This window comes from Phyllopteryx taeniolatus, chromosome 3, assembly GCF_024500385.1.
Source record: "Phyllopteryx taeniolatus isolate TA_2022b chromosome 3, UOR_Ptae_1.2, whole genome shotgun sequence".
NCBI lineage: Eukaryota > Metazoa > Chordata > Actinopteri > Syngnathiformes > Syngnathidae > Phyllopteryx > Phyllopteryx taeniolatus.
Window position 1 is genome coordinate 6,827,506 of NC_084504.1, and position 19,512 is coordinate 6,847,017.

The 19,512-nt window shown below is 38.5% G+C and overlaps 1 protein-coding gene across 1 annotated transcript; it reads right to left on the reverse strand.

The window, feature by feature from the left end:
- Window positions 1-1,500: 1,500 nt before the first annotated feature.
- Window positions 1,501-14,992, reverse strand: vamp8 (vesicle-associated membrane protein 8 (endobrevin)). The gene is made up of 3 exons (XM_061766714.1): window positions 14,790-14,992; window positions 5,629-5,796; window positions 1,501-3,148 (listed from the first exon to the last, which is right to left on the reverse strand). The coding sequence occupies exons 1-3, from the start codon at window positions 14,802-14,804 to the stop codon at window positions 2,957-2,959; spliced, it is 375 nt and encodes a 124-aa protein (XP_061622698.1). The 5' UTR covers window positions 14,805-14,992; the 3' UTR covers window positions 1,501-2,956.
- Window positions 14,993-19,512: the final 4,520 nt, after the last annotated feature.

Here is a 19,512-nt window from a genome sequence, read left to right on the forward strand (position 1 = left end):
TCCAAATTGTCCGGAGATGTGAATGTGAGTGTAAATGGTTGGTTGTCTATATGTGGCCGGCTATTGGCTGGTGACCAGTCCAGGGTGTACGCTGTCTCTCGCCCCAAAGTCAGCTTGGATAGACTTCAGTTTACCCATCTCTCATGAGGACAAGCAATATAGAAAATGGATGGATTAACCTGAATTGTCCATTTGTGAAATTCCAAAATAAATCATAGATGTGATGTAAAAAAGCAGTGAAGGAAAAACCACTGCCTCTGACTGTGAGGAACACGTCATTAACTGCAATGTTTCACAAATTCAAAGTGAGGAACAAACAGTACAAATGTTGCTCTGCTTGGTGATGACGTACAATCACGTTACCTTCCCTGAATGTACTGTACTTACTGTAATAGTAATAACTGCAGAAGTCCCTGACCTGACAGATGTCTCTTGGAGTAACTGCTGAAAGACAATCATTCACAATCCAGAATTGCTATTTTAACAAAAAGGTATTCAATTCGAGTGTGTCCAAATGTTTTCATTATTCTTCTTCTTCTGCTTTATAGCAGTGCTGTTGCTCAACAGATATAAACTCAATTAACCCTCTGTCCACTTCCTTATTCTCACTCACTCTCATTTTGGACAACAGAGCAATTTTATGTAATATTCTTTTCTTCTTTTTCTACTGCACTCCATTGGAGCAAATTAATTATGGAATTTTGTGACCAAATGAGGATAAGCGGTATAGAAAATGGATGAAAATACAAGAAAATCCTTAGTCGGCAATAGTAATCCAGGGGTTATATACTGTACATTGACTTGGCTTTTACCTTACAATCGGCGACACCATTTAAACAGTGACAGTGCTGGGACCGGAGACCATGGAGAGCCAAATTGGTTTACACTAGAGGTGCAACAACAATTACTGAACAACTAATCCACTATCAAACTAATTGATCATTTTTGATAATCAATGAATTCCTTTAGACCTCAACTTAAAATGGTCCAAATCCTCATAATGTCAGCCTCTCAACAGTAAATAATAATTATGCGTAACAAACTAAAGCAGACTGATTATCTTTGTATTCCATCAAAATAAGACAATTGCAAACATCTTTTACTTTGGAAAACAATGATCAACATTTTTGACGATTTTCTGACGGATGTTACGGACCAAACCAGTAACTCAATTATCATCAATTTATGGTTATGCATTTTCTGCACTATCAATTTGAAATGTCCTTTTTTTTTGGGGGGGGGGGGGGGGCGGTAGAAATGCAAAAACTTGTTTTTAATACCCGACTTGATTAATCAAAAATAATTGACAAATAAATCAAGTATTCAAATCGTTATCTGCAGCCCTAGTTTAAATTGAGTTAGAAAATGAACCAGACCTGTACTAGCTGTGAAAATCAGCACTGACTTTGTTTGAATGCAAAAGCAGTAAAAGAGTTTGAGCTGTATTGATTAGCTCCATGTTAGTGGTTGGTTGTAAATGAAAACACAACATCAAAGAGATTACACGAGAAGTAAATTTATTTCATGCAAGAACACTTAAACCCATACACCATACAAGTAATTCTGAGTTGGAAAAAGCTGGATCACAGGTTAGCTGATCAAGGTTCAAGAGGTTATTATGACAGTAAGAGCGCTGTCTCAAGCCTTACACGGTTTGAGGTAAAAATATAATGGAAATACCACAAAATCACAGTAGAACATGTAAAGCGTAAAATATTTTTCTAAAGCATATGAGATTTTTGTTCTCAAAATAAATGTGACGTGTTCCCTAATTGTTTCAGCTCACAATTGATTTAAAATAAAAGCCTACAAACATAATGCATTCAATAGCCCTAAATCACAGAATATCATTAACATAAAGGTAAAAGACAGTCACACTGTACACACATAAATGGGAAAATCTCTATTATATACAGTTAAAGAGAATTAAATTGACCTTCAAGATAACGGTGCAGTGGTGTGTCAGGCTTCAATCGCTACACTTGCACATTCATGTAATACCTCTAGCAAATCATCTTATTATAAGCAGTTAAGATAAAGGGATATTGGCTTAACATAAGAAGAGCAAGAGGAGCCACAAAATCTTAATGCTCGACCCTGCTGGTTCACCTATTGACACACTGAACCAAGTTTGGGGTTCTTATGCCTCGCAATGGTGAAGTTTGCATCTGTTAGTGAAAAGACGCTGCTTTGCTGTGGTTACAAGGCAAAAAAAAAACAAAGCAGAAATGCTGCTGTGAGGGGAGAGGTGGAGTGCAAAAGCAACAAGAATGAGGACACAAAAAGGCTGGTGACACTGCAAAGCGTCAAAACGCAAGCTACGATTCTGTGTACACTAAAATGAATACATTCTTTCAGAAAAGTAACAAGTTAAGACAGTTAAACACTGATGTGATTTTTCAATCACAAACTTGTTACACCATGAAGTTAGTTTTGAAATAAAAACATTGTTATATGCTCTATTATATTTGTTAGACAACTCGAATGGATGTGTAAATGTAATTACTACCTTGTCTGGCTTCAAAACCAAGACAAATGATAACATTTTGGTGACACCTAAAATACATTTCAGCCTGTCTTTACAGTGACCTGTAGTAAAATGAGATCCATACATTCAACGTAACGTAACATCCCTTAGGACAGCAAAGGACTACACATTGATATTTCTATCTATACACATAATGAGTGAAGCTCATTCAGGCCTGAATAATTTGGATGCTAAACCTGTTTAACCCCATCCATCATCCTTTGACAACAGTGCAAGGGTTACATGAGCTGAACAGTCAACAAAGTTACCAACACCAAATCATGAAAAAACAACTAAATCTGAAAGTCACTGTTATGGACTCAACAGACAACAGCAATTTGCTTAACATGTCCTATTTTTTAACCGTGCAACAGGAATGTTCTCAATGATCAAATTAAGTCTATGTACAATTACTTCATGTTTGTGTTTTCATGGGCTAGGGCCCGTTGTGGGTGAGACAATGGGAGGCACAGGGGCACTGACGGGGATGACACCAGTGGCCAGTAGGATAATAATGAGCACGATGATGAGGACGATGACCACGATGACCACAATGAGCTTGACATTCTTCCACCAGTATGTGCGAGCCACTTTATGGGATGTTTGCTTGAAGTGCTTAGCCTGGGCAGAGGAGGAGAGGACACGCGTCAGCCGAAGGAACGTCTTATGCTGTGACACTGTCACCGAACTAGGGTAGACAATTGATGATGGTAAGTTTAACCGGTAGCATTGTGGATCAACACACCCATAATCACCTTTGAAGGGCAATGGGCATTATTTGGATGTCATGAAAGAAGAAGCACAAAGCTACAAGTTCATAAAACAATGGACTGGGCGTGGGCACATAGCATGCGTAGCACCGTAGCAGCATTTTCACATTAGTGGGGGAATTACTGGACAATGTTTAGAAATCACTTCCTGCATTCTCATTTGGATGTCAAAACAGTCAATTTGTTGTCTTTAGAAAATAGATGAATGGATGAGTATTGCTAATAAACAGCCTGTTGGAAGTCTAACAAGTCTAATTACTCAATCCCTACACCGCTGTCCGGTGCCTCAAGTCAGCTGATCACCTGCTTCTTGAGGGACCAAGGTCAGGCTTAAACTCAGAGGGGATACGGACGGCCTTTTCCGCTGCTGGTCCCGCACTGTGGAATGACCTCTCTCTGCACCAGACCCTGGCTGTTCATTTTTAAGACCCCACTTAAAACCTTTTTTTATTCTTTGGTTTTCAACTCGGCTTAAGACTCAGCACCTGTTTTAGAGTTTTAATTGTATTTTTTGTTTTTGTGTTTTAAATTGTTTAACTTAAATAGTTTTTATTTCTTTATTTTGATTCTTACCTGTGTACATCACTTTGTTTTCAGCTGTGGTTGTATTTAAAATGCTTTATAAATTGAGGTGTTTAATTACTTCAAATTGATCTACATATTTTACATACAAGTATGGCTACATAGTTTGTGTAATTGAATTGTCTTTGCTACATCAGAGTTCTCAAACCTAACTCGTTCAGAATCTCTGTTCGTGAACCGAAGCAACGTTGACCACTGAAATGAATGGAAATACATTTAAAATAATCTATTCCAACCCAAGAACAAAGGTATGATTACCTTGTTTTTTATCAATGTATAGTGGGGGGAAAAATAAACAATATAAAAATAAGTGAAAACACGCTTTATTATTATAAAAAAAAATAACTTGCTGCTGCTGTGTTTGCCAGCAAACCACCACAGAAAAATGTTAGTCTTCGAATTACAGATGATATGTAAAGAGAGCGAACAAATTTTGGGGGGGAGGCTGGAACGGATTAATGGCATTTTCATACATTTCAATAGGAAACGACTATTTCAGATACGAGTGTTTTGAGTTACGTGTTTGGTCACAGAACAAACTTAACACTTACCTCAAGGCACCACTGTTCATGTTTTGATACGTTCTATTAGGTACTGTCATTTTACTTGTGTTCCCCCAGTTTCATTATAGCTGACTAGGTTTCTCATTTGTTCTGTGACTGCCGTGGCACATTTTTTGGCAAGTTTAAAAAAAATTAAAATCTCGCCGGGCAAGGCAACCCACATACTCAGCTCTGCTGCTTATCCAACAAATACATGTTCTGTAAAAAATGGTACCCTCTAAAAGGGAAATAAACAGGCTTTCTAACAGAATAAGACTTGTTAGGAAGCATTGTTACAACAAAGAAATAATCAACCAAACACATATTTCCTTATTTTTTCTGTAATCCTTAGACAGCTATTGTGTAACACCAACACTATCACCATCTAGCTCTTTTTCATTTATCCACACCAACAATCAATTTCCGACATCTTCTATAATATGAAGTCTTTGTCAGAACAGTCACTCCTTTATCCACATCTACTGCCTTTTTTGCCACTTTGCTCCTAACGTTCGTGTAAGAGAGTGAAGAGCCAAAAGGATGGCATAATAGAGGGGAGTGTTGTTGTGTTAATCGGTTGAACGTTGACCCTCATTCTCTAGGCATGACAAGTTATGCTGCATCCATATATATATATATATATATATATATATATATATATAATAAAAGGAGTGTGGTTCTTCACCAGCGTATGTGTAAAATGCCTTGAGATAACTTCTGATGTGAATAGGTGCTAACGAATATAATTGACTTGACCTTATGTTGGCATCATCAATTAACTACGAATAGCTAATACAAATCTGTTGGAAGGTTTCTTTTCTGGTGACAAACCTAATAGAACGAAATTCAGAACTCATCGTTCATCGCATCTTAAACTGTATGAAAACAGACTCAAACTTTGGCATGGTCCAGATGCCAAACTACAATACAGGGGGAGAAAGGTAATCCTAGCCAGATCCGTACATACGGCATCGAAATTAGAGCTTGAATAAAGACACTTTCTATAGTTTTAGTTTGTAAACTGTACATCACCTGCCATAAAACCAAATGTTTACACAAATACAGTTATTTGCAGGACGATTTACTTGTTAGTCAGGTTTTGCTGATGAGAATCATTGACGTCATTGACCTCTGTTTGTGAAAAAACAGTCCACAAACCAAATCACATTTATTTATCAAATAAATAAATCAATTAAATAAAACTGACCCCATCGTGCAGATCCTCCGATTTGCCAATGAGATTATCCAATCTCTCCTCTCGGGCCAGGATTCGTTCCACATTCTGTGTCATGATGTTTCTCACGCCAGCTACATCACTACTTAAGGACTTCATTTTATCCAGGGGCTCTGGTGTTTCAGCTGCACCCCCTCGCTCCTAGAGCAAGCAAGAGAGAGAGAACAAAAAAGACAAAAAAAAATAATAATTGGAATGTTGACCCATCATGTTTTGAGTGAATCCTATAATTACATTCTAATGCTCTAACTATCACCGCAACATTATCGACCAATCAGGTCACAATTACTCTGCTTTATTGTCCAATTTATTGTCCATCACACTAAATTTTCATTTAAGAGAATTATAAAAAAGCAACTCAGAAATTCCAATAGAAATTGATAGAACCTCATACATATAAAACAGGGGCCAATATAGCCACCCTTCTTTTCCATAATGGTGATAAGCCTTCCATCCATGGATTCTGAAACCAGAAACCACAGCCTCCCAGACATGGTTCTGAGAGGTGTACTGTTTTCCTTCACTGTATATCTTCCATTTAAGAACTAGTTCAGGTCAGATGAAGAAGGGGGCCATGTCATCAGTTTTTCATCTTTCAAGCTTTTACTGGCCAGCCGCGCAGACACATGCAAACAGGCAATATGCCAAAATAATATTTTTTTCACCTATGTGATAAATGAGTTCTAGTAACAATATTTGATCGTTACTTCTACTTTCTTTGTTACTGCAAGTGTGTATTTCATTACGTGCACCACACTGCCCCTAAGAGGTTAAGATGTGTACAGCAGGAACAGTGATCCCATGCAAGGCACACAGAGACATTGTCAATAAACTAAACCTCAGTTGCCGCACGTGTGGAGAAGGAAATGCTGTTCCCACCATGTGCTGAATTGTTATTTTGCACTTTAAAAGGTATTTTTGCTACTAATTATTGAGGTTATTTTTCAGGGTTTTCTATTTTATTAAATATATATTTTTGTTATTGTTTGATTTTTCCAGGATTTTCTTATATATTTTTTATTTTACTCAGTTGTGATACATTCTTAAAGTTACTTCATGTAACCGATTGGTTAATAATAAATGGGTCAGTTTTTCTCATACATACTGTTGGTGATTGTTCTCTGAGTGATATCCCTTATCAAGCCTTTTCTAAACATTCCATACTACAGAATAAGTTGCGTATGAATGATTATTGCTGATATCGGATCGGACTGGTATCGGCTAAAGCTCAAGGTTGCAATATCGGTATCGGATCGGAAGTGAAAATGTTGGATCTGGACATCCCTATTTGTACTACATAGAATGATGGGTTACTGGGTTATTTGTTCTCTGTATTATCTATATCTAAATAACGAGAAACAATTAATGGCACAGTTGGACCAAAGAAAACAATATTTTTTGTCCAATATTTGCTATGTGATACATTATTTTGAATTACAAAACAGGTCCACAGGCAATGTGGAACGGATTAGCCTTGACCTTCGAGGGTCATATTTGTCTTTGTAATTCCTACATAACACCAGGCTCGTGTACACAAGTTGTGCTCAAGCAACTACCCTTTTGCCCTTTACAAACATTATTTTTTTTTTTTGCTGGAGCCCATTTTTTCTTCATTCAAATATTAATGTATCTTTTAAATTGCACTCTCTTTCATCAATTCCACCCAATGTGTTTAAATATTTGAGGGACATTTATCAGGGTCCTTGGGAGAATTGTACATATGCTCCCACCTTAATTTACTTGGGGTTAATTAGAGGCACTTTAAATGGTGGCAGGTGTGTGCTGAACCCCATATAACAAGAGTTTGAATGTTTTGCTGCTTAATTCTGAACACATCCAAATCCCCATTTATGAGGGTGTGTGCATTTGTGAAACCATGTTATCTCAGTTTTTTATTTTTACTTCGCCTCTCAAATTGTTTTTTTACATCTCGTTACATCTGCGTAGCCTAGCCTTCCCGCGATGCAGGAGCCAATCTTGTTGAAGCGGGGCGGGTCTTGCCGAGAAAGGGCGTGGGATTTCTAAGAATGTCTGTGAAATGGGACGTTTGCTTTCCAGGTTTTCTCAATTGTAATTTATTGCGTCTTTTGTAAATGTGTTTTCTGAAATGTAAAAGTGTTTAGGCTTTTGTTCATTCGTTTTCCGAACTGTAAAAGTGTTTTGGCTTTTGTTAATTTGTTTTTTGGCTTTGCACGATCAGGATTTTTAGGGCCGATCACCGATCAGCAAGTTTAAAAAAAACGATAACTGATCACCAATCTGATCACAAGAAGGAGCAATGTATCTATTTACATGACATGTTCATTTATTGTATATACTTGTGTACTGTATAGTGTATTCATCCATCCATCCATTTTCTGTCCAGGTTATCCTCACAAGGGTTGCGGGCGTGCTGGAGCTCGTACCAGCTCAAATTATTCTCTAGCACTTTCGACAAAAGTTAAAAACACCAATGACCTCTAGGTGGCATTCAAGGATTGGCCACTGACATAAGTTCAGTTCAAATCAACATTACATGACAGAAATAATGGGTGCTAACTTACTGTAATTAAATTACTTTAATAAACACTGTTAATGACATGCTTACGCTAACTTTCTCACTGTCCCAGCTATATGGACGGGTGTTGTCCCGAGTTGGAGTCCGTTTGACTCCCACCATGCTGCTTTGCTTGAACGCGGCATGCTCCTTGTGTATATTCTTCAGATGCTCAATCAAATTTGCTGTGTTGAAGCATTTACATGACGTTCCCCACAAGATTGAAAAAAATGTATTGGCCGTCAGATAGTTACAGTACTTTGCAACAAGACACGTGACAAGGCTAAAAATACACTAGCTTTTGGATTCATACGCGACGAAGATGCCGAGTTAAATGTATCGTGCGGAGCCGATCGATGACGTCGTTGATCGGATCGGCGATTTATGACATGAAAGACAGCATAAAATGCTAATTATTGCCCGATACCGATGACGCCGATGATATCGGCGTAAAGTCTAATATATACTGCTGTTTATTCTTAATAGTATAAAAGATTTTGGCGATGGGTGCCATTTTTTTTTTTTTTTTTAGCTTGAGCACATGCCCCTCAAAATGTAATTTATGCATGTCTTCACATTTTATTGGGCATGTTTATTTCTTGTTTTGACTGTGTCTGTTTGACATAAATAAATAAATAAAGCCTTCAAAATTAACTATCTGGCATATAGACAACATGCGTTTTATCATCTGTTGTCTCAGAGGAATTTCAGTAAGTAAGTACAGTGACCTCACACAGAGTATACATACTAGTATCAAGTCTCATGTTTCTCCACTAGACTGTAAACATATCTGTCAGAAACAGGTTTTGCTGCATCATTTAGGGTCCTCTATAGCTTCCCCCCCTCCTTTTCAATGATTCTATCACTTGCATTGTTTTCTCATCCTTTCATTTATTAGTCGGGGAAGCAACATCTTTTTCCTCTATAATCTTAACTGAGAACCATTCTCTACGTTCACAAGTTCCTCATTATGTGATACTGGACATTGACTGTAACTGATTTCCACTGAAGCGTCAAAGGAGAAGAACAAATCTTTTATTTGTCTATGAAAAATTTCGTCTAACATCGGCTACACCCCTTACAAAAGGTTAGGGATATTCATCTTCCAGGTGAAATTTCAGGATGAATGGCAACATTCACAACAGGTTTGATCTATGAATCGACCAATAAATTTCAAAGAACATCCACTTCTATGCCTTCAAGTGACTCTACCAGTCAATCTGTATAGTGAGCATAAAATGTCTACACAGCCCTGTTCAAATTTCAGATTATCGTGATATTAAAAAACGAGACGAAGATCAAAAATCAATCATATTTATATAGCACTTTTCATATATACAAAAATGCAACCCAGCAGATAATTCCATCCATCATTAAATTTTCTTCCACTTGTCCGAGGTCGGGTTGCAGGGGCAGTAGCTTTAGCAGGGAGTCCCAGACTTCCCTCTCCCCAGCCACTTCCTCCAGCTCTTCCGAGGGGATCCCGAGGCGTTTCCAGGCCAGCCGAGAGACGTAGTCTCTCCAGCGTGTCCTGGGTCCCCTCTCGGTGGGACGTGCCCGGAACACCTCATCAGGGAGGCGTCCAGGAGGCATCCCAATCAGATGCCCAAGCCACCTCATTTGGCTACTCTCAAAGTGGAGGAGAAGGGCCTCTACTCTTGAGTCGTTCCTGGATGACCGAGCTTCTCACCCTATCTTTAAGGGAGAGCCCGGACACCCTCCGGAGGAAACTCATTTGGGCCGCTTGTATCCGGGATCTTGTTCTTTTGGTCACGACCCACAGCTTGTGACCATAAGTGAGGGTAGGAACATAGATTAACCGGTAAATTGAGAGCTTTGCCTTTCGGCTTAGCTGCTCCATCACCACAACGGACCGATACAAAGTCTGCATCACTGCAGATGCTGCACCGATCCGCCTGTCGATCTCCCGTTCCATTCTTCCCTCACTCGTGAGCAAGACCCCAAGATACTTGAACTCCTCCACTTGGGGCAGGATCTCATCTCTGACCCGGAGAGGGACTCCACCCTTTTCTGACTGAGGACCATGGTCTCAGATTTGGAGGTGGTGATTCTCATCCCAGCCGCTTCACACTCTGCTGTGAACCGCTCCAGTGAGAGTTGGCGATCACGGCTTGATGAAGCCAACAGAACTACCCTCCCGGCCTTTGGTCTTCATCAGCACATGAGCAGCTGAGTTCTGAAGTACAACTCCAATTCCAATAAATATATATACAATATCACGAATGTGTGTTTGAATGTATAAAAATTGTACAACTACATACAGTATATGTCATACATATACAGTCATTAACGAATCATCCTTGTGTCGTCACTTTCGTGTTTATTTTAATGCCTGGTCCCACTAAATGGATTTTACCTGAACAATACATATGCTTATTTGTATTATTAAATAATTGGTTATCAAGAAAACCATTGAAAATTGCTAGAGCTTGATATCAGCTCTTTTATTAAACTCTTATGACCTATTTTCATTGTCATCATCATATTTGTAAAAAAAAAAAAATGAAGAAACTAACAATGGGTCTAATATTTTTCCATGACGTTATTATTTGTATTACATTTAATTTAATTTACTCATACGTAATACTGTATAAGGCTTTAGTGCGCAGTATTCTTGTATTTGACTGCATTTGATTTCTCCCATTATAAACAATACATATGCACTTGGCTTTACACGATCAGGATTTTTGGGACCGATCACCGATCAGCAAGTTTAAAAAAAATTATAACCGATCGCTGATCCGATCACAAGCTGGAGCAATGTGTCTATTTACATCACTTGTTCATTTATTGTATATACTTCCATCCATTTTCTGTCCAGCTTATCCTCACAAGGGTTGCGGGCGTGCTGGAGCCCATCTCAAATTATTCTCTAGCATTTTAGACATAAGTTAAAGCACCAATGACCTCTAAGGGGCATTCAAGGATTGGCCACTGACATAAGTTTAGGTCAAATCACCATTACAATATGACAGAAATAATGGCCGCTAACTTACTGTAATTAAATTATTTTATTGCAATTAAATTACTTTTATAAATACTGTTAATGACATGCTTACTCTAACTTTCTCACTGTCCCAGCTGTATGGACGGGTGTTGTCCAGAGTTTGAGTCAGTTTGACTCCCCCCACGCTGCGTTGCTTGAATGCGGCATGCTCCCCGTGTACATTCTTCAGGTGCTCGGTCAAATTTGTGTTGAAGCATTTAGATGACGTTCCCAACGACGTACTTCAGTTGTGCACAGACTGCAAATAACTTACGTGTTGCTTGTCTGAGCCGCCGCAAAATAGTCCCACACCGACGACGTGTTTTTTCCCCAACAAGATTGAAAAAACTTTACTGGCCGTCAGATAGTTACAGTACCGCGCAACAAGGCACTTGACAAGGCTAAAAATAAACTAGCTTTTGGATTCATACACGATGAAGACGCGGAGTTAAATATCTTTTGCGGAGCCGATTGATGACGTCATTGATCGGATCAGCGAATTATGAGATGAAAGCTGATCAGCATAAAATGCTAATTATCAGCAGATACCGATAACGTAAAGTCTAATATGCACCCACTGAGGAGCCAGCCAGTGTTGTTTTTCATTGCGTTCGGGCCTCAACACTCGAAAAGTGGACCTTTTGGTTCTACTTGGATAGTAAGGGGTTTTCCTTTTGCATTCGGGTGGATTTGTATTCTTCTCGAACTCCCCTATTTCCGGACGGTATAGCCTGTATCCAGTTTGGAGTGCTCCAAACTGGGCTTCCGTGGGGGGCGCACCCATGCTAAGCCGTTCCAGGCTATCGATCTCCTGCTGGTAACAACCGAGAGTGACTGTGTGCATCGAATGCTGAGTTTCCTTAACAACACAGGAAAATCCACTGCTTATAACACAGACTTTGCTCACAGAGCCTCATGAGGTGCAGATTCTGAGGTTACGTCCCAGTGGCTAACACGTCCGCAAGAGGAAGGAGCCAGTCGGCAGTTTGAAGCCATTTCATTCTCCCACACAGTCGCGCACGCACACACACAATCCTCGTCCCTCACCCCACACTTAAAGGCCTTTTCAAACTTTTCAGGAGACAGGAAGTCATTGGCTGAATCTTGGCTTTTTGTGTACTATCCTTTAAGACACTGAGTTTTTTTCCTTTTTTTTTTTTTTTTTTTTACCGGTACCGGCGAACAAAAGTGTCTCTTAACTTTGTTAAAATTAATGACCAGTTATATTGTGCAAAGGAAGCTTTCATGATGTGTAGCATCGGACGCATTCCAAGCCTCAGCCTATACCGCGCGGAGCTTCAGTGAAGATAACTCTCAGTGAATTGGGTGAGTGAAACAATAAAATAGGTCAATGCCAACATTGAAACAGCTAAACGGTTGGTTGCACTTTTGCACTGATGGTTTTTAGCGTTTCTTTTAGTCTTCAAACCAAGATAAGAGCCGATTACAGGAAAAAAAGCTTAACATTGAGCTAAAACTTCACTGCAGCAACTTTACATCACAATCAATTGGGACAAAACTCACATAAACGTCTCACAGTATCAAAAACACTAACCTTGTGCCTCATCGGTGGGTAAGGAACGGAATCAACGTTTTATAGCATTTTGTTCCATCGATAAAAACAAAACAATAAATTCAAATTTTAAAAATATCCACCGGTGCCATGTCAAGTTACTTTTCGTGCCAAAAATGGTGCGTACCCTTCAAAATAAAAGGCTACAAGCTTAAAACAGAATGTTCAAACTTGCACATATAAACCATTTGACATGATAAAACAGTTCCAAATGACTAATAATGCTATATTTAACTTTTATCTGAAACAATTAATAAATACTAAGTCAATTGGGTTAGTTACACACACTTTGCCTTTTAGGTCATAGGTTTGCTATTGATACTGGTTAAAGAACCCCGAGTCAAATGTTCATTTTAGTCTATGCTGTAGGCTGCTAAGAAAATGGATGGTCATATTTGGACACCCTTTATTTAAACCATGTAAACTTTTTTGACCCAGCCCCCTAGAAGAAGCAGAATTGAGAATCGTTTTGAACTGGAATCGAAATGAGGAACCGGGATACCAATATACAACAAAATGCTAAATATCGGCCCGTTTGATAATTGGTCTATCACTATAGGTGACTGAGGTGAGTCAATTGATATGAAAGCAATTGTCTTTTCATGCATCCAATCAATAAAAAAATTAAATAAAATAAACAAATCTGCAAAAGGAAACAAAACAATACATACACAATAGCACATACTCTACACAGGACAGTGCCATTCCACATCTTGTCTTGCTTAGTCGGTCTTTTCCTGACAGTGCTATTATAATCTGAAGGATTATTTCAGATTTTGTGAATCTGAACGGAATGTGTTCGTGTAGCAATGACATATACACAAGTTGGTAAAGGCAGTTTAAATTTAAAAATACATCATATTTCTCTGTGAATGTATATCTCTGTGCTCCAGTGTCCAACATGATACTCATTTTTGTCATGGGACACATTGTAGCTACGCCATCCCTCAGAGGGTTGTTTTAACTGTGAAACCATATAAATGTTTGATCGCCTCATCATATTACATATAAACAACAAATTGATGGATAACTAGTTTTGAAATCATAAGTAAAGGATACAATACTATGTTAGTTAGTTTGCTGTCAAATGACAGCATTAACTATGTTTCATCATGATTAGTGATCCCCATTGGCCAAATGCAACAAAACAAAACGTTGACAGAGTGACCACTTTAAAGGGATGGAAAAATTATTTGATCTCCCTTGTTCCTTCAAATTTTTGTTCATTTTAAAGTATGGTACCACACTAAAGGTATATTACCCGAAGAATACAATGAACACAACAAAAATGCAACTGCTTCCATAATACTTTACAACCTATTTCACATGCGTAAGCTTAATTATATTTCCAATGATTTTGGTTATTATAAAGAACCATGGAAAACGGCTAGCTCTCTTATGAGCCGTTTTTGTTGTCATCATTACATTTGTCCAAACTCGTGTATCTTTAGTTGTACCACGCATTAAAAATGTAAAAGGAATTGAAACAAGCTTGGTGTAATATGTTTTCCCCCATGAACGTACGTATATATTTTGTAGTTTATTAGTTTAACTGATAGAAAACAATGCGACAACGCGTTGGTAGTGAAGCGACCTGAGGCCCACCTGCATATGTACAGTACGGGCCACAAACAAATGATTCAAAACGACAAACCACAATGAAATATAACCACGTTATATGTCACAATCATTAATGAAGATGAGAAATTAAGCCCAGGATACAGTGCTTGGTACTTACAACAGTCCAGAACACGAATGTCGTGTCAGTTTAGCAAGATAAGATGGCTTGTTTCAACACAAGGAAATGAAGCCATAACGTTCAACAGGCGCTACCGGAGTTATTTTGTTGAGCTTTCTCTTGAACGTAAAAGACCACATCTGACCCTTGTAACATGTTTTAAACAAACCATAAAACATGATTAGCCCGCAGAAAACTCATTTTATTTGTTGATACACACACCGAATTGACGTGAAAGCACCAAAAGTCAACTTATTAGCGTCCAACTATTATTTCTTACCGGGTCGTAGTCCATCTTGTGAGAAACACAGCCGGCAGTTTTAACAAAACCCAACCAGTCGACTTTCTTCAAAGTTGACACCGTTCGTCCTAGTCTAAATTCTTAACCAGGATAACTTGATACTAAGCGAAAGACCAATACGCGTCGTCTTTGTTCTACTTCCTGGTTGTGCCCGCCCGCCTCAAACTTCATTCCTTCTTTCCGGGCGTGAAGTCAACTACATTCGTCATTGACTGACACGCGGTGCTTGTGTGTTCGCTGTTCGTAAAGGAACATAAGCATCAAAGTCCGCTTTAATGTAAGTGCTCCCCAATCAAAGAAATCATCAATATAGTGATTGTTCATCTGGTTGTAAAATGCAGTTTTTTCTTGGTATTTACTAAGTAGCTCCTTCCTGTCATCGGACAAAAAACACATTTCTAAGATCTGATTGATTACTTTTACATAACAAGGGTTTTCGATTTTTTAAATACATTTACCCAACCCACATTTAAGTACAACGATTTTATTATTATTATTTATTTTGAAGGCCTTGTTTTTCCTTTTTGACATCGGTCGAACAATGACGTCACACACAAGCGTTTTCCAAAAGTCTCGCACGCACACACGTACACACAGAAACAGTTCACAATTGTATTTAATTTTGCTTACAGCTAAAGAAAACCCCAAAATCTCCGTCACATTTTGAAAAAATATTGGAGAAAAACTATATATATATATATATATATATATATATATATATATATATATAAATATCTTAAATATAGAAAATAGGAAGGAATTAGCCTTTTGAAAAGTATTTTCCTTTGTTCAGCAAATCTGGATAATATACCATGTTTCACTTTTTGAATTGAACTACTGAACTAATTTTACTTTTCTTCAATGCAACGTACCTGCATTCTAATTAATTGAGAGGAACATGTATTTTCCTTATTTTGACATTAGAACAAATAAAAGCAGAGAATCAGCCAGATGGGTCAGTGGTTGAAGGGCAAAATGCAAAACCCCATCACATCACGCATAAAATAGCATAAAACTGCTAACAGTGAGTGACCTAATAAAAACCTTTCATGAACTTTGAGTGTAGATTTTATTGTTGAAACATTTGCCAAACCAGATTACACCAACATATTCCGTGACATTCTTTTGAGGGGTCAAATAATGTGTGTGAGGTCTTCGGTCACATTATTCTCGGCAGTTGTTAAGACCTTGACTGCCGCTTTATGGCCCTAAAGGTTATGATTTGTTCCTGTGTCTTTTTAACCGAAAACAACTTCAAGTGGTACACGTTTTGACTCGGAAGTAGCAAATTTTAATCAAATAAAAAAATTACCCAACACCAGGTTCTGTTGTCCCCCACAATATTTTTGTCTTGTTGAATGTTTGACATTCATTAAAGGCAAAGATTGCTTCTTGGGACTTACTGTAAATGTACAAACATGACGTAATTCACCTGCCCAGACAAACCGGTTCCACCTATTTGGGAAGGTGCAGGTGGAGCTTCAATACTGATAAATTGCTTTACTGGCTGCTACAGGCTGCCCTGCAATGCAAGAACCTAAAAGCAGCCATAATTATAGACGACAAAAAAACTTGTTTTCATCATTTTCCACTAGGTACAAATATTTTCTGTTGACGAACCACCTAGTTCTGATGATGGTGTTAAAGATGACATGTAATGCTTTCGGCCCATAATTAAAAACAGTATTCAGATGTTTGTTGACACGCTTTGTCAAAATACCCAAAGGAGCAAAACTTTAAGTACACTTTTAACACCCTGGTTGAAATTACTCACTTTTGAGGGTGGGGTCCATCTCATGCAAATGTGCCACTGCTCCCCCTGCTCCCACAGCAGGGCCAATGAAGATTCATTACTATGACAACTGATGATAATCTGTGCATCCAACAAAACACACCGCAGCTCTGCTTACCTTTTAGCGCTGACAGTTTGCCAGACACTGTAATTCACAATTGCTTGGAAGTGGCAGCTTCACCCAGTCTAGCTAACAAGTTGTGTGGAGAAACTCAGTGTGATGCAATATGTAAATTAGACCCACAACTACTTACAACCTGGCAAAAATCACAATTGGTTGCTCACAGACACGTTTTTGGAAATAGGCAGTTCACAAATCAAAAGTGTGTCCGAGCGGATCTGCACGCGCGTATATGTATGCTTGTCAATGTACCTATGCAACTACTGTACATATTGAGTCATACTTTTGTGTTCCAATCATCCATTTTCTATACTGCTTATTCTCACTAGGGTCGCGGGTATGTTGGAGCCTATGTTCTCATCTAGAATATTACAAGTGCTAGGATTCCTTTAGAACTTGCCGTACAAATGATCCTGGAAGAGGAAGAGCCTATCATGGGGTTTGGCATCGCAGATGAAGAGGACCCAATAGAGGATGCAGACTATTGTCCATCTACTCAGGCAATCTAGAAATGCAGGCTCACATAGAAATCACCCCCCCGATAAACAATATCAGTTGGACACAGAAGAATCTTCTGATGAGGCCTCCAAAGAGGAATAGGAAATGGAAGATGAGGAAGAGGATAAGCCTTTTGTATCCAACTGAATGACCTCCAGGAACAACAAGCCACAATATTGTTAGAAGCTGGTCAGGCCCAGCACCCAGGCATACCACTGAGCGTGTCACCAATAGATCCATGGAGGCTGTTTATTACTGATAACAGACATGCAAACACCAAAGGCATGAAAAAGGTGACAGACCAAAAAAACATTGTAGGGGTTTCTGGGGGGGATCCCCGGGCTACCGCAGAGAATTCTTTTGGATTTTAACATAAATTAAGTAATCTGGAACACTTCAAGCAGAAAAAACATTTATTTAAACAGCTCAAGTACATGTTGATATACATATTTAAGATTCAAATTAAATTTGCCTAATTTCTTTGCTTTTTTTTGTTTTGGCCTCCAACTTGAGCCAGGCCCATCTCCACCTACACCTGATGCCTGCTTCAAGCTGTGCCACATGAATAGCATCCTTGTCTTTAAGTACTCTCATTCTGGAAAAGAATTGACTAAAATCATTGTCTGTTTCACGTCATTTTTCACTATTACCAACTTCAAAGGGTAATCCCAAATGCAGCCTCCAGGAAAATATTAATTAAAGTATTTTTTGTTTTTTGGGGCCATTTCTGAATTTGAAGTTAGTTCATTCTGTGTTGGGACATCACCCCTAACATCGCTCTGTCGCTTAAGACATTTAAGATTAACATCCGTAAACTAATTAGATAATTGTAGGCACGTTTCCTAATTAATACAAAATGTACGAGTGAATCAGCTTTTGTCGCCGATGTTACGTGTGCTTTGCGGTTCCACTGGGACCACAACCTCAACACGAAAATACAAAAGACCAGTGCAACAAATACGACACTGGCTGATCTGATGAGCAAAAATGTTGCTTAAACGTAAGAGTAGCAATAGAGGATGTCCGCTGCAGAGGTGGGTAGAGTATCCAAATATTGTACTCAAGTAAGAGTACTGTTACATACATACAATACACCTATTTTGGTATTTTCACAAGAAACATGAAGTTGACATACATACATGATTTGCTTTCACGGGCCACATAAAATGATGTAGCTGGCCGGATCTGGCCCCTGGGCCACCAGTTTGACACCTGTGATCTAAGGAGCACTAAAAGAGTGAAGCTTTTTAAAATAACATGGAATTTTTTTTTTGCCACAACGGTCTTAAAATTAAATACATTTTTCATAGTCTACTCTGTAAGGTAACTAAAGAGTTAATTTAAGGGGTGTTGTACCTCTTCTGACTGCATGTCATACTCAGTTGTTTGCAATGCTTCAAGTACTGTAAATCAGGCACTTTCAAAACTTTGATTGTCTGGGGACGTGGAGACTGTGTGCAATCGTGGCTGCTTGGCTGTTTCATTGATGAACAGTAGTAAAATGTCAATAGTGGTTATGGTGGATTGGTGAAACAGTCATTAAACAGCGCCACAGGCAGAGGTCTGTCTTACGAATCAAAACAAACCGATCATGCAAGCAACAGATGTCAGTGTGTGGAATATAGTTCAATGTAACAGAGTAAAAGTAGCTTTTCTTCTTAACAAAAATACTCAAGTAAAAAGTATGTTGCATTAAAACTACTCTGACACGTGCAATTGAATTAAAAATATTTCAAAAAACCGTAGTAAAATAAATAAATAAATACTGCTCTGACGCAGTACAGTATAAGTGGTATAGAAAATGGATGGGGGTGCAGCTGTGCTTCCAATGGTCCACAATAAAAGGCCACTTTTAGAAATAGCACATTAAGATTAAGAAACACCATTACACAGCTGCATAAAAATGCAGGAACTTCCACGTTAAAGCCAAAGTATTTAATACTGTACATAATCAGTAGGTGACATGTCATATGAAGGTACAAGCCATGTTAGAATGTAAATGTTTTTAGCTTCCGCAAATTGTTTGGATCCTTGCAACATGGAATGATGTTGGCGGTTAAATGGCAGTAAATTGGCTTGGTATGCAATCCATAGCTAATGCCTGCCCTTATCATAACAAACTAAACAACGCAGTAGGTATACCATTCAATCCAGTCAATAGTGTAACCCAGGTTTTGTCTGAAGAAAACAAAAGTGCAACATGCCATCCAATCTGATTACATATTTGTCTGTAATCTACAGAAACCAACAACACTGCTGCCGAAAGACATTATATACACATTAAACAGAGA